At 37.7% G+C, this 16,461-nt stretch overlaps 2 protein-coding genes across 8 annotated transcripts in view; one reads left to right on the plus strand and one right to left on the minus strand.

Moving 5' to 3' along the window:
- The window catches only part of slc7a13 (solute carrier family 7 member 13), a 48,054-nt gene that overhangs the window by 26,606 nt on the left and 4,987 nt on the right, over positions 1-16,461 (plus strand). The gene's annotated exons all lie outside the window — the stretch shown is intronic.
- ralyl (RALY RNA binding protein like) overlaps positions 1,158-16,461 on the minus strand; it is a 322,684-nt gene continuing 307,380 nt past the window's right edge. For all 7 annotated transcript variants that reach the window (XM_062980215.1, XM_062980217.1, XM_062980216.1 and 4 more), the window contains 2 exons: positions 15,089-15,261; positions 1,158-4,847 (listed from right to left, as the gene is read on the minus strand). In XM_062980215.1, the coding sequence (XP_062836285.1) occupies positions 4,830-4,847; positions 15,089-15,261 (191 nt within the window). In that variant the 3' untranslated portion in view covers positions 1,158-4,829. The remainder of the gene's footprint in view (positions 4,848-15,088; positions 15,262-16,461) is intronic.

Consider the following 16,461-nt stretch of genomic DNA (forward strand, 5'->3'; position numbering starts at 1 on the left):
TTACCCTTCTCGACCCTAGAGTTCTAGTGCCTTATCAAACTACAATTCCCAGAATCACATTGCATGGAGCCATGGTTCAATGTTCAATGTGAAAGTCATGTCAAGCTGCATTACTTCTAGTGTCAGTGCATCCTAGGACATAAAACAATGAGTTCAAACTGCTGTACAGGGAAAGAGATTAATCTCTAAACATTAGGAGGAACATCCTGACGGCAAGAACAGTTCAACAGTGGTACATACTGCTTTGGAGTGTGGTGGAGTCTCCTCCTCTGGAGGCATTTGGGCAGAGGCTGGATGACGATCTCCTTTTGATTGTCTATTCCTGCATGTTGGAAGGTTACATTGGATGGCCCTTGTCTCTTCCAACTCTGTGATTCTAGATTTCCCTTCACTTTCCCAGACACTTTCCCACTTTCCCAGATAAAAGAGACTATCTTCACTTACAAACTTTGGCATTTTCCATCTAGGGAGGCTAGTATGACTCCCTCTTTATTCTTCATCCAACAAGCTTTTAGGGATTGACTACAATGGGCTTTTAACAGTGAGTTGCTTTTTGTATATTGTCTTTTAACATATGTTTAAAGATTTAATTCTATAGATCAATTGATTTTAAAATGGTGGCAGACATTATGTATAGCAGTTAAAGATTTGCATCATCATTTTGAATCCATAACTACTCTACACATTTGTGATTGTAGAACTATTGCCACAATTGTAACTGCCCCACCAAGCCACCTTAAGAGCCAGCAGCTGCCTTGAGTAAGATCTGTTTAGCTGTTGATCAGGGTGCAAGGAAGATGACATTTCCAGCCCACTCCCAACAGTGAACAAGTCTGCAATAATCCAAAGCAAGACCATATCACAATTCCTTGTTGAGGTGTTGTTTTCTGGTAGGACAGGGTTGGAAACATTTTTGTTCCTTGTTCCATATTTGAGAGATGAACAGACTTCATTTGTTCAGTGTGACCATTAAGGTGGGCTTCAGAGCTTGGGCCAACATATGTTATTTAGTTAAACATTATTACCAAGTTGCTGGTGTAGGATATTGACATAGACATACACACACACGTGCACACACACAGTTTTAAATATATTCTGGTTCTGTAAACGAGTTTCAGAATCAACACAAGGAAGCAGGAACTACAAAAGGCAATTAATGCATTAATCAGAGAAAATATTTATTTACAGGAATGTAAAAATTATGTTACAACATTTGGAACAAAACCATCATGAGTGATTACACAAGAAGACATGGAGCAAGATATTCCAACTTTAGATCCATTGTTTTTTTCTGTTTTTTAAAGAAATCATCATGGTTTTAAAATGTCAAAATGTATTCAGGTTATGACATTTTTCATAGTGTAAGAATCCAACTCCTCTCTCTCCTTGTCAACAAAAAGCTCCAGTGCTACACTGCAAGGATTTAGAAAGATTAACAACTAGTTGCCCTGATCAGATTGTAAATAGAGGTTACAATAAAACAGCCATCTGGATTAATTTCTCTTACATGCAGATGGATGTGGGCACATGTTCACAGCAGAGTAGAGGATGGATCACATTCGGGAAAAACTTCACACCATGTTTCCTTTTTCTAGCCACTGATTGCATTGGTACCAGCCTGCTTTAGTGCAAATGCTGTAATAGTGCAATGGGATGGTATACATGCAAGGTTAATATTACTCGATATAAAACATTTTGCACACAGAGAGGACTGCTTCAATTCTTGGCATCTTTAATCAAAAATAGCTTATAGGACTAAGAAAGACTGGTTATCAAGAACGGTACACAATATAGAACTAGAAGGGCCAATGGTTTGACTCATAGAATCACTACAAGGCAGCTTCACATGATGAGATGCTGCATTAGGATAAGATGTGCAAAGTTCTGCCTATCTCCTCTCCATAAAGTCCAACTTTTACAGGCTGCACACCCCCCAAAATGGTATTTACTTGCTGATAGGGAAGTGTGGATGTGAATGGAATAACATTTAGTCATGTGCCTCGGGATATATGCAGAGTGACAACGTGATCCTCCAGAACTTTCACAGGATCATTGGTCGGACCCAGATGATGTCTTCTCATTGTGCCTCCAGCTGCACATTCAGAGGCTGATGTGTACTTCCAATCTCACCCATACCCTCCATTAGTCAGGAAACTGCTGCATTTGAAAGGATGTAGCATGTAGTCAAGAAAGTTAAATTCTGGCCAAGGTTTTTTGTTTTTTTTAAGATTTTGGTTGTTGCACAGAGGAGAATGAGAATCCAAACCTCTGCAATAATGAAAGATATACACAGGTTTAAGTTGGATTTATGGCTGCCTATGTTATTAACAGGATGTCAGCCCTCGTTTGTGCATCTAGTTAATCAGAAACATTTCCCCAGTTTGGTGATACTCAGATTTGGTTTTAAGTTACTGCATCAACAAGTTATTCTCCTTTCCCCTGTCTCTCTATTAATGAAAAACGTGTTTATTGAGGGCACTCTGGATATGTGAGCTTTGGATCTATGGATTCAACCAATACAAGATCAAAAATAATAATAGAAATTCAACATTCAAATGCTTTAAAAACAAGAAAAACACAGTTTTAGAAGAATAAAAGCGTTGCAGGATGTTTTATCTCTCCCTTAGCCTGCCCAGTGGCCTCATGAGGAGACTGTGATGGACACTGAAGCTGAAGTAGGTACTGAAGTGGCCCAGGAGAGAGAGGGGAGCGGAAGCTCTGGCTCATGCTTGCATTTGATATCTGCCTTCAGGGTGCACATAGGAAATGATAGGCTGGAAGAGTGCATGACCAGGATGGAAGAGGGAACTGGTTGTCAAGGTGGGCTGGGAAGGTTGGGGTTTGTGAATGCGCAGTGGTGGCTGTATGCATGGGGTGGGGTTGTAAAGGACATCTTTTTATATAAGAGACTGGGACATCCATGTTTTCCGGGATTGTAGGGAGGGCTGGAACCAATCTCTTGTATGGAGGGCTCACTATACAAAAATTATCCTCATCCAAACAGATGAGTAGTACAGGTGCTCTGTGCAGTAGGATAATAGTTTGCGAAGATAACAGAGGAATGAATTTACAGAAAGGAATCATTCCAGCACTACAAAAACATAACCCAGATGCCTGTGAATATAGTGAAATTTCTTCTAAACTGCACTGTCATCTGTACTAATGTCTTTAAAGAGCCCCTTTGATATGTTTTATTATGGTGGGCACACATCAAGTGAATGCATATCACATACGGAGTAACAAGTTTTTCCCTAACACTATGTGTGTCCCACAGCATGCATACCATGCGTCAATGTCTGATAAAATAAATACTGGGCAAGATCTGGCCCTGCGATGCAAGCGTGTGTAGGATGCTCTCTTGATCATCAGAAAAGGGCTTTAAATGTTGTAAGAATGGCTTTAAAATATACTTTTACAAAATAACCCTTAGACATGCCAACTGTTTTAAAAATGTCATATTTCTACAAGTCTGGTACCTTTTCCTGCTATGAATCATAATTGAACCAGTCTGGCATTAAGGCGATAAAACAAAATTGGTCTGTGCAATTTTATTTTCAAAACTGTCAGGTGTCTGGCTCTTTCTCTGATAATGAGGCAGCTATAGCCATAAACTGTAGGTGGATCTAGACATGCTTATTAACAAATAAGGCAAATTTTACCAATTTGTTTTGTAATTTGTTTTGAGGGGAAATAAAGTTTATTCAGAGGAACTATGGAAGGAATTAATTTGCAATCGCAGGAAGAATTCTAATTTCAAGCATCAGAGAAAAACTGATAGCCTCGGGGATCAGAAATGAGTTCAGAGAAATACAGTGCATAATGTAAAGTTCTCTTTGCAGCTTTTTGGAATGACATGGACCAATGAGACAATTTAGCACCAGGTAAACTGGTACAGCGATTGGAGATTAAAGTAACAGTAAGTTCAAACTATAGCTTTCAACCATATAACATAATAGATCCAATAATAGAAATCCAGACAAAAATGGATTGAAGAGTAGATATAAAATCAACTACAGTTTTTTAATGTGGCAGCAATATTGGAAGTATTTAGAGAATTTTTGAAATATTTTCATCTATTCTGTCCAGTGGCCTTATGTGTTGCTAAGGCAGAGTAGGAGAAGATGGAAAAGTTGCATTTTAGTAAGGTGAGAGGATGTACATTTGAGTATTGAAATTATCTGAAGTTTTCCCACTCTGCACAGAACTAGTGCATAACATCACATCCATTAGTATAATGATAGCTTGGGGGAAAAACCCAGCCATGAATATTATTTACCCACCATTAAGATCCCATTTAATCAATGTACTTGCTTTAAAACAGGAATATAAATAAATACAAATAATCAAAATACAGTTAACATATTGAATCATAAAACTTTGATGATCTCATTTCATTATGCTGTAAACATTTAAGTGCAATATCACCTGACTTTAAATATAATGAACCATAAAACATGCTAATCATAAAAATAGCTTTTACAAATATACATTTGTATACAGTGTCCTCATCATTTTAAATATGCCCTTCCTATTATCATACAAGTAATTGGCTTTCTGACATCAAAATTAAAAAAATAATACCAATAATTAGCCAGGAAAAACACATTTACAATCTAAACCATAAAAATCTGACAATTGTACAGCTTTAGAACATATAAGAAAAAGAATTTCTGAGTTTTGAATGGTAGTTTCCATTTCAAAGAGTTATTTCAGTTCTTCACAAAAACTGAGTTAAAGGTGTTCTCAGCCGGCAAGAAATTTCAGGTCACATTTCCAGATAGAGAAGTCAGTCTTCTTGGTTTCCACAGTGGCTGGATATGACTCCCAATTCATTTTATCTGCAGAAACTATAACATAAAATGCATATTTTAGTTTGAAAGCATTTTGAGCAGGAGTGACAGCAGAAAACAGACTGAACTAAATATGAATAATGATAATTCAACAAATTGATCTCCCCAGTGTCTTTTGCCTTTCTTAAGAGCTTGGAAATACCACATTTTTGGATCACAATTATTAGAATCCCATGCTGGTTGGAGGATTCTGAGAATTGTGGTTCAAAAAATAACTCATTCAAGCTCTATTAAAAATAGTTCCTCAGCTTGATTTGGAGTCTAGTGCTGTAATATGGGGAATCGTGAGTAAATCTTTCTTCCCAACAATAGTTTTTCAGTGGAAATCACTCCAACGCAATTGCTATTGAGTCTGAAATGGAAAACATATAGGCATAGAAATTCAACTCTATCTCCATTTTTATTCAGTGGTGCAACAGATCTTTAATGATGTCAACAGTGAAGCTCCTTAAGTGTGAAATTTCTTATGAATCTTTCAGTTTTTATCCAGATATAATATAAGTGACACTTTGGTTTATTTTCCCCATCCTGATTGCTCATCACAGTGACCCTGATATGTTATCTAGTTCTGAATCATAAACACTTCAACAATTGCCCATTTTATAGCATTAAAGTGATTGCTTTAAGTGGCACAGCTAACCTTCATGCATATTAGATTTACTACTGTAATGTCCCTGTAAACCAAGGAGTGGGCAAAATGCATCTTTCTGGTTATGATTTCAATTCCCAGTGTTCTTCACTATTGGTTATGCTGGATGGGGCTGTCAGGAGTCCCTATTGGCCAAAATCTGGCAGGCCAAGATTTATCTGATGAGGAAAGATCAATTCTTATATAAAGGACCTTTAGAATGGCTAAAATACAGACATTGCACTCATGTATTCTATGAAACACACTCTAGAAATCACCAAAGCAGTGGGAGATGGTCCCATAGCCATCCAGCCCAACAGTGCAGAAATTCAGAGCTAGAGCATTCCCAGGGAGCTGTAGTTTGAAGACCTCTAGAAAGAAGGCAACTGCCTCCTAGGTAATTCCTTGCTAATCTCCTCTTATGTTAAACTGCATTTAGAGTTGAGATGAACTCTACTGCCTTGTACTACTCATTAAATATAAAAAACTATTACAGTAGAGTCTCACTTATCCAACGTTCTGGATTATCCAACGCATTTTTGTAGTCAATGTTTTCAATACAACATGATATTTTGGTGCTAAATTTGTAAATACAGTAATTACTACATAGCATTACTGCATATTGAACTACTTTCTCTGTCAAATTTGTTGTATAACATGATGTTTTGGTGCTTAATTTTTAAAATCATAACCTAATTTGATGTTTATTAGGCTTTTCCTCAATTCCTCCTTATTATCCAACATATTCGCTTATCCAACATTCTGCCAGCCTGTTTATGTTGGATAAGTGAGACTCTACTGTATTTATAATTTTGGATAAATAATGCTGGTATTCACTAGTCTATTCCTACCTAAAATCAGTTTTCTTCTATACTTGGAAATAGAAGCAAGTAGTAACGTAGGGAATTATGGAACTTCCTTCCCCAAGCTCTGATATAGAGTAGACAATACAGAATAGATGCACTATAAGTCTGGCCAGGAATATGGCCGTTTTTCATGTTTGCAACCTTGCATTCCATAGGCCTTCAATTTTTTTTATAAAGAGAAAATGTTCCTTGCACCACTTTATGCCTACGTAGATTTATTTATTTATTTCGTGTCAAAAGCATTGTACATTTCAAATAATGGAAATAAAAATAAAATTTAAAAAAGAAAAAGAAATCACAAGCAACTAAATAGTTTTGGCCCAAAAGCGGGCAACAGTAACCGCATTGTCTGTAGCTTTAAACAACTCCTCCTCCGTACATGAGGCAGGGCATTGTGGGCAAGCATACATATGCTGAGTTGTTTGTTCAGCTCCACAGTCACACAAGGTGGAGGATTCCTCCAGGTAGTGCCACCTTGCCAAGTTGCCTACGTAGATAAGGTAGTAGAACAAAACATGGCTAACCACTGAACACTGGTCCAATGGCTCAATAAGGTGTGAGATAACTACACTGCCAGAAAGCTTTAGGAAAAGTGAGCCAGGTACACTTTCCATGTCATAATTTGCATATATTTTGAGAACAGTATCTGAAGGGCCGTTTTATTCAAGACACAAGCCATAGGAATTATTTGGGAAGAAAGTGGATTAACTGGAAGCAGCTGAATGTCAAAGACGTCTTCGGGGAACTGAGAAAAAAAGAAAGTAAATGGGAAGAAAAGGAACAGAAAAGCAATAATGGCAAGTAGGAGACGATACTAAGAGGAGGGAACATAATCTGTTTCAAAGTAGGGCACTTGGGTAAAGAGCAAAAGGAATATATTTTCTGCTTTTTGTTTGCACAAGACAACTGACAAGGAGATTGTGATAGAGTTGAAAAATATTGGCAGGAAAGATTGAACAAGGATCAGTAATGCATTTGGAAAATAATAGTAATAAAGTTGGATCTCTTTTTAGCATAGTTATCTCTTCATATCCACAAATTCTCTTTCCACAGATTCAGACATCACAGTTTAAAAATACTCACTTGCCAAAAGAAATACCAAAAGCAAACATTGATTTTGACATTTTATATAAAGGATGTTACTACATTGTTGTACACAATGGGACTTGTACATCCAAATATTTTGTTATCCATGGAGGGTCCCAGAACTAAACTCCAGTGGCCCATGGTACTGTATATAAAAATGAAAAATGTTTAGTTACCAATTAACAGAATGTAGTATAAGCTTTCATAAGTTGGATAGGCTTTGTCAGATACATTATAGGTTGTTGGATTATTTCATACAAATAACAATATTATGCCTTCCTTACACATAAAAGTAACTGATTACAGTTACTATGGCTCCTTTTAAAAAATTGATTCCAAACTCTACAAAGGCACCTGATTATTATGCAAAGGCACCTGATATGATTCTTCTGGCTGAAGCTAATCCAAAAGTCTAGCTTTCTCTGTAAAATGCAAGGAAATGCTTTTGGAAGCTCACAGTGAGAACAGGAAAGTGAGTGATGCTTAGGTATCATGCCTGACAGAATTGAGAGTTCAATTATTTTGTGTATTTTATACCACACCCTTCAGTCAAATAGGTTCCCAGAGTGGCTTAAAAATATTTGATTAGAGAGTACCCCAACCTCAGGCTTACAATTCAAATTCAGCACAATACACATGGAAGAGAATGCTATGCAAAGAGAAGGCAGAATAAAATGAAAATAATATGTTATGAGGGATTATATTCATAAGATGCTGGCTGCTCTTTGAGGCCCCTTTCACACAGCTGTATAAAATCCACATTAAACTGGATTATCTGGCAGTGCGGACACAGATAACCCAGTTTAAGACAGATATTGAAATTTGTTCATGGTTTTTTTTTCCAAACTGTATTCCAGCCCCCCAACAGTCTGAGGGACTAGCCATTAATACTTAGAAATGATGGAGTTGTGCTTGGCTTCTCTTTCCCCTTCAAAATATAGAGCGGCAAGCAGTTGTAATATGGAAGGAGCAACTGCCACCAGACATGAATGCTTAGACATAGTGGATCTGTTTCTGGCTGCTCTTCTTTCCCCGAGAGGCCAGAGTGATGTGGGCCTTTGAACAAATCCAACTAGTCAGAAACCTGATCTGGGATATTATATGATGACATACTGGTTTGTACATGTTGGCCCCTTAGTTTGGAGATTTAAAATAACAAAACTTGGCATGTAGCCTAATTTTTTCACCCAGAATTAGAAAGAAAATGAAGTGTAAAGTATTTATATTGTTTCCAATAGGAAGGTGGATAGTGAAGGAAATCCTCCCAGGTGGCTCTGTTTATTTGAAAAGCAGCATACAGTGGATGTGGTTGTACATGAAATCCTATTAAAGCAGTGAGAGGAATATGGTTAAATCCAGCACAATGCCTCGTAAGTTTCCCTTTGGAGTAATTGACAGCCAAAACAAACAAGTTAAGGACAAGGGCTTTACGGTAGTTCATTTATACAAAATAAGAACAATAAAATTGCTGGATGTCAGGCTGCATATCTGACGCATTGTAAAGTGGGAGAATGTCAGGATTGTCTTCAAATCTGCATGCCATGATGTACTTTTCTCCCTCCCACCTTTGTCATTCATTAGGTACATGACAGCTTCAGAAAATACTGCAGTGCACACCAGCCAGGCATGCATGATGACCACCACTATCCTTAGAGAAGAGAGAAGCATTTCTGCCTGCTGTTGCCACTGCCTGCCTGCCGCTAGTGTAGTGGTTCTCAACCTGTGGGTCCCCAGATGTTTTGGCCTTCAACACCGAGAAATCCTAACAGCTGGTAAACTGGCTGGGATTTCTGGGAGTTGTAGGACAAAACACCTGAGGACCCACAGGTTGAGAACCACTGTGCTAGTGGCCAAGACTCCTTCAACGCAGCTGTATAAAATCCCACATTATCTGTTTTGAACTAGGTTATATGGCAGTGTGAACTCAGATAACCCAGTTCAAATTAGAAAACAATTCCTTATTCATGTTTTCAAGTCTTTGGATTATAGTTTCTTGCCCATGATTTTCAGACTTTGGATTATAGTTCCTTGATCATATTTTCAAGACTCTGGATTATAGTCCTTTGTTTAAGTTTTGGAATCCTTGGATTACAGTTTCTTGTTTGTCCTTTTGGGAACTGAGGAGTTATGTTCAGAGTTGGTCAATGCTGATTGCTACACCAAAGCACATCAAGTTTAGGGGTGTTATTTTGAAAATGCGTTTAAAGTCTGGATTTTGAATGTACCTTGGTTATTGCCTTATTCTGATTATTTTGGAATAACTTTTGGATTATTACTTACTCATTTTTGAACCTGCCCTTTTCATTATATACTCTTATCTTAACAAACTTCTTATTTTTGTTGATTACCTTTTAACTGTGTAGTGTTTGGATGAAAAGGAGTTATGCAGGTGGCTGGGCTATAATAGATTGCTGCCTTTCTGCTAGACCACCACTACCTGCAGGACAAAGCCTTAGGTACTACTGAGTCAGCTGCTGCCTAACCAACCAGATTTACACTTCTCCTCTTCATGAAAAGGCATAGGGGGGCCAAATAAGGACAATTTCCTGTTTGAAAGTGAGGGAGGAGGTTTCTTTTTATCCACACATGTCAGGTCCTTATAAAAACCATCTGTCCTGCTGATAAAAAGAAAATGTGTTATTCAGAGAGTATGGAAGGGGAAGCAGCCACCACAACAGTAATGGGTAGAGGGAGATAAGGAGTGGGCTTGTTGCTATGGTGTGCCTTCAGGTTGTTTCCAACTTATGGCGATTGTATAGCGAGGTTTTCTTGACAGGATTTGTTTAGCGGGGGTTGTCTTTTCTTTCTTCAGAGATTATGAAACTTGCCCAAGGTTATCCAATGGATTTCCATGGGTGAGCAGGGATTTGAAACATGGTCTCCAGATTCGTAGTCCAACATTCAAACAGTTGTTGTTGTAGTAGTAGTAGTAATTATTATTATGTTTCTTTATACCCAGCGTTTTCTCTCCACAAGGAGACACAAAGCAGACTACATTAAAAGCATTTCAGTACAATTTAAAGTATACAAACATTAAAACAGAATCAAACATCAATGGTATTAAAAACTAACAATTAAAATCCATAACAACATATTCAAAGCTAAAAACCACAGCACCCCCTGGCTTGATCTTAAAAACCTTCTTCTTTAAAAGGCTGCCTGAATAAAAAGATTTTAGCCTACAGATGGAAGGACAACAGGGAGGAGGTCATTAAACCACACTGGCTCTCAAGGAATAGTAAACAGAGAGCTAAAGGGTGTGGGTTGCCCCCAAACTGTCTCTAACTGAAATAAGTTTCTCTCTTGGCTGAAAATGCTGCTACTCAATGCCACGTTGGTGTGAATGGGGAAAGATTCTTGATCTAGGGTGTGTTCCCAGATGATCTTGCTGACCTAGAGAGGCCTGTATTTTTAAAAGGGAATGAGGAGTTATCAATTCACTTTTGCTGGGAATCTTTTATAAATCTTAAAAATTGAATCCAAAACGTTGACATTAAATGGATGTGACACATACAGCACCTTCCCACTACATTCTTAGCATTCATATCAGAGTTCTGTAAATGGCATAAACTTTGTATTTGTGGAGTGACACCATTTGGAACAACCCACTGTGACTGATTATTTTCAGTTATCTACGGATAATCACAAAGGTTTATCTAGTGACTTTCAAGAGTAACTGCATTGTGCATATTATTTACTTCATATTTTTCTTCATTGGGACATTTTTCCTCTTCCTTTTGATTATATGTACCTATGTAGTGCCAAGTAATTAATCAGATATGGCCTTTATTGTTCACAAAGGTCAGCAATTATTTGCTGTGATTCAAATCTATTGATCAACACAAAGCATTTACGGAAAACAAAGAAAAGCCATGACAGATAGGCCTGCAATCACAACTACTAAATCAATAAAGTATTGGACATTGTATTTTTGATATAACTGAACAGATTTCACACAATAATAGCTAGCAATTACCTACACTGCAGCATTTGGCTGAAATAACTATTATGCAAGATTTGCATGAAACAGCAGGGATAAAATGTCTTTTATTCAGAAACCCAACACCATCATCATTTTAGATGAAGTTGACTTATAAATTGACTTATAAGTTCTGTGTTATTCATACAAAGCTTTGCCAGTCAATGAATAAGACTGTTGAACTACCAGACAAGAACCATCCCGTTTCTTTTGCTTCATTTCACTTTTTGTGATGGGTCTGCGCTTGGAAACTAATCCAGGTCAGCTTGCTACTTGGATTGTTGTTGTTATCGGATAAATCTACCAGGGCCCACCGACACAGAAGAAGACTCATTAGGTTACTTCCCAGCTCTTTACAGAGTTGCCAGGGATTATATTTAAGATTGGTATCTTGTTTTCTGAATATTGTCCAAGGAGAGTTTTGTCAAACAGAGTTTGTCTTGTTTACAGGACTGGGGATGCCCTGAAAAGGATCCAAAGTGGACTGAATTATTAAAAAAAGATACCTTTTCCTGCCACAGGTGTCCAACAAAATTTATGGTGTTGAGTATTCTAGTATCAACTGTTCAGCCTGATTCTTGGAGCTGTGAGGGCACTCTAGACCTTAGCCCTTCTTGGCTTATTAAACTAGCCAGAGGGAGATTGGCCGAATGGAATACAAGGACTGGAAACACCTTGTTGGGACAGGAGTTCCAACATACCTGAAAAAGGCGATCGTAAGATCAATTTTGGAAAAAAATATCCCTGGACACTTTGGTATTATGGTGAACAACTATTGGCCTATTTCCAATCTCCTCTTTCTGGGCAAGGTTTTAGAGTGGGTGATGGCTACTCAACTCCAGGGATTCTTGGATAAAACCAATTATTTTGACTCATCGCAGTCTGGGTTTAGGTCTGGTTATGGGATGAAGACATCTTTGGTCGCCTTGGTTGATGAGCTCCGCACAGAATTTGAAACTCTAATAAAACTTTATTTAAAAAAAGATCTGTGGCCAGGTTGCTGACTGGATCAAACTATAGGGAACATACCACCCTTCTTTAAATGTTTTCGAGACCAATTCAAAGTGCAGGTTATTACTTAAGAAGCCCTATACGGTTAGAGTCTAGCATATTTACATGACTGCATCTCTCCCTATGAACCTGCCCGGATCTTAAGATCCACCAGGGAGACCCTTCTCGTGGTCCCACCTCTGCCACAAGCATGGTTGATGGGGACAAGGGAGAGGGCCTTCTTGGTAATGCCCCCCCGGCTCCGGAACACCCTCCCCAGGGAGATCAGGCAAGCCTCTACGCGTTTGACCTTGCAGAAGGAATTGAAAACCTGGCTTTATAAAGAGGCTTTTGATAATGGTTAAATAATATTCAACGATTGAAGGATTTAAATGGAATATTTTTTTACTGGACTTTATTGTTTTTATTAACCAGAATAGTGGCTGAGATGTTTTAAATTGCTTTTATACAACATAATTTCTGTTTACTTATGGATGTGTCAATTTTATATATTTTGTTTCACTTTTATATCAATTTTGTGCTGTTACTTTGTTGTTTTAATTTTAAATTGGCTATTTGTTATATTACTGTTTATTGTTTGCATTGTTCACATTGTTGTAAGCCACTCCGAGTCCGCTCGGGGTGGAATATAAATAAAGTTTATTATTGTTATTCCCAGGTAATAGGAAGGGAAAGAGCTAATGCTGTTTTAGGGGGAAATGATCCAGTTCTTATATGTCTCTTTTTCAAAAGAAAGAAAATAGATGAAATCTCTTTAGAAGAGTGGAATACAACTCCTGAAAACTGCTTTGTAAAGACAGCAGGAAACCTTTCTGGATGTTATGTCGTCATAAGTGGACTTACAGATGGAGGAATTAGAACTAGGCAGTTTCATAATGCTTATATTCTGTAAAAGGCTGTTGTTGCATTTCTATATTGCATAGCCAGCAAGCTGCACACTATACAATGGGACACATGCAATGGTCCCAATGCACACTGGGCACCAATTAAGTCGAAGTGATATAGGATTATGGCCAAAGATAAACATATAATGGATAGCTTTGTTTGCACTTTCCCTTTACATGCAAGAAATTATGAGCAATTCCCTTCTCTTACGGGAATATTATATATTTTAGTGGATGATGTTTCCCTTTTATTTTATAAATGGAAAACAAGAGAGGGGGTCATTTCAGGATGTGTGTTCGTCCTTTCCAAGAGAACAGAAGAGATCTTTCCTTACAGTTTTTCTAAAGGAGTGCACTGAGCCAAGGCAGTCCTGCCTTCAGCAAGGTTATTTGCATCCCTTTCTATTGTGTGATGGAATATTATCCTGTTGACATTGGATTGGTGTCAATGCAAATAGAGCACAGAGAAAAGCAAATTGTATTTTATCACCAAGAACGGCTTCAAGATAAAGCAACAGAGAGGCAGATTGCAGTTCTATGCACGCTTTCATGAGAGTTGGCTTCAAGGAACAGAGGGAGACTTATGAGTTAATGTGTGTGAAATCAGACTCTAAATTGATTTCATCCCATTCCCTTCAGCAAAGACTAAATTGGTCTACACTCCAGCTGTGCTGTGAATAAGACTAACATGTTGTTATCCTAAGCATATTAGCTAAAAGTGAGTTCTACTGAGATCTGGGTTATTTTAAAGTAAATGGGATTATGAAATTGGCAGAGGCTTGCTTTATGTTGAAGGCCTATTCAATGAACAAGGGCATGGGGCTGCACTTTATGGTGTCCCTTGACAGTGTTAGATTCCATGCTTTGGGATGGTAATCTACTCTGGGCTTTATTCTGAATTATCCACAAAACAGCATCAGCAACATTTTTGGTGGCTCTTTTTAATACATTCAGGCTAAAACCCTGAGAAGATTCATTGTTCTACTGATGTGGGAGTCATCAGTTGTCACTGTTCCTGAACCTGTTCAAGCAATGATCTGATAAGAATATTTGTGAAAATTCAGCTTGGAATTTAGAAGGTTCACTTTGAACCTGTGGCTGGAGCCACCTGCTCTCTTTACTGCACCACAACATCCTTAGTAATCTATTGAATAGAGTTCAGCGCATGAGAGCAAGAAATGGCCCTCCAGAATCTACTCTCGCATATCCCCAACTTGTCTTATAGCCTTTATTTTCCATGAATGTTTACCCTGTCCTCTTTAAAGGTGCATCTCCGACCCCATCTATGGTTGTATCTACACAGCTCTATATCCCAGGATTTGATCCCAAATTATCTGCTTTGAACTGGATGACATGAGTGAAGCATCACCATTCTTTAGTTAAAAACCCCCAAAAGATTTTGTAAAGTGACAAGTTTTATGATTCCACAGCATTGAGCCATGGTAGATAAATAGGTTTACCTATGCTGAAGAAGTGTATGAATAGTATTTATAGTTGGAAAAGTTATTTTATACGGTAAGATGTATAACCATCATTAGGAATGTTTGGAGTCAAATGTAATCCCCCCATTTATGTATTTATTTCACTTTCCCCTCTCTCTCTCTGTTTGTGCATGTTATCTCTTTTTTAATGTATTGAAAATTATATAACAAAAAACCCCCAAAGGGCCCTGATTTTGGAGCTTCTCAGCAACAGATCCCTAAACAGAAATTGAGCTGTTACTCTGTTGTGGTCACTGAAACCATATCATGCTGCACGCCACATACTGTTTTATAATTATTTACCAGCTCATTACTTCCATCCTCATCAAAGTCCTCCTCTATGCCATCAGTCATCTCTTCTCCATCTCCATCCAGGCCTCCTTCAATAGGATCTTCAGTAGAGTTGTCAGCATTCTCTGATATGCACTCATCTTGGATCAAATCTGCACTGTCTTCTATTTGTTTCTTTTGGGCTTCTGTGAGAAAAAGAAAAATACCAGAATGTGATTCCATAAAAGCATTTTCCCCTTGGAATTCGAATTGTGATAGATGACAGCAAACCGTATTTTATCCCTGGGGCCACAATCCAAAAATGTCCCTTTCATATGCTAAACATTTTGCACATAGTACTCAGGTAAGATGTTTGTCTTCTTCGGCAACTACAAATATACAATCACAAATCTTTTAAATTGTCCTCACTCCTTGAATATGAAAGAAATAAGTTTCATTGTGATTATTAAAAGACTTGGAAATAACTGATTTTTAAATTGTAAAATGTGGGGGCAAGAAATCAAAATAGAGTGCAGCAGAGGGTGCTTACATAAAATACTGCAAACACATGGATAACAAGTGGAAGTTTTCATTGTGTTTTGTATCCATAGCTAAGGTCTCTTTCACTGTTTTTATGTTTTTCTATAAAAGAACAGGAAAGTAGATGTTTATACTTCAATGTATTCTGCATTAATTGTTTGCTTTAAAGCTGACAACAACAAGCAGAATATGTTACCAATTCATAACGTACGTTCTTGAGGCCAACATAAAAACTTCTCAGCTAATTAAAGATAGGGAATTCAAGGCACAGGAATAAAAGGACAAGAAATAAACTGTCTGTCTAGACACATTTTAATAATTCAAAGTTAAGATGAATATGAATTCTGTATCTCCAGGGTTCCTCCATAGAAACTAAGGCAGCACCAAATTAATCGGGATCATATCTCAATCATTTCCACTAACCTTAAAATTTGATGTTTTGTTTCAACTATAATTCAAAGCTCAAATTCAGAGCAGGAAGAGGAAGAATCAGAGCAGTCATCCTCACGCCATTACTCCAAGATACTTGTTGAATTTTTAGAAATCAAAATGGCCTGCTACTATAAAAATTGCTTCTTTCTTTGCCATTCACTGGCAGGGATTAACATTTACATATCTACAGGAAAGCTCACAAATTTTACAAAGTGGGTGGATTCCCTTACCTAGCAAGTAGTATTATTCAAGTAATGTAATGTTAAATGCCCCTTGAAGATTCCATAGAAACAAAATGGGGCATGTATTGGAGCAGTTCCCAAGTATTGGAGTGACTTCCCATTCTGAGCTTTAAAAAAGTGATTTGAGATGCTAAACCATATCTTCAGAATAGATTTAGCAATGTGGATAGTGCCTGAAATGTTCAGACTAAA

This window comes from Anolis carolinensis, chromosome 4 (assembly GCF_035594765.1).
Source record: "Anolis carolinensis isolate JA03-04 chromosome 4, rAnoCar3.1.pri, whole genome shotgun sequence".
NCBI lineage: Eukaryota > Metazoa > Chordata > Lepidosauria > Squamata > Dactyloidae > Anolis > Anolis carolinensis.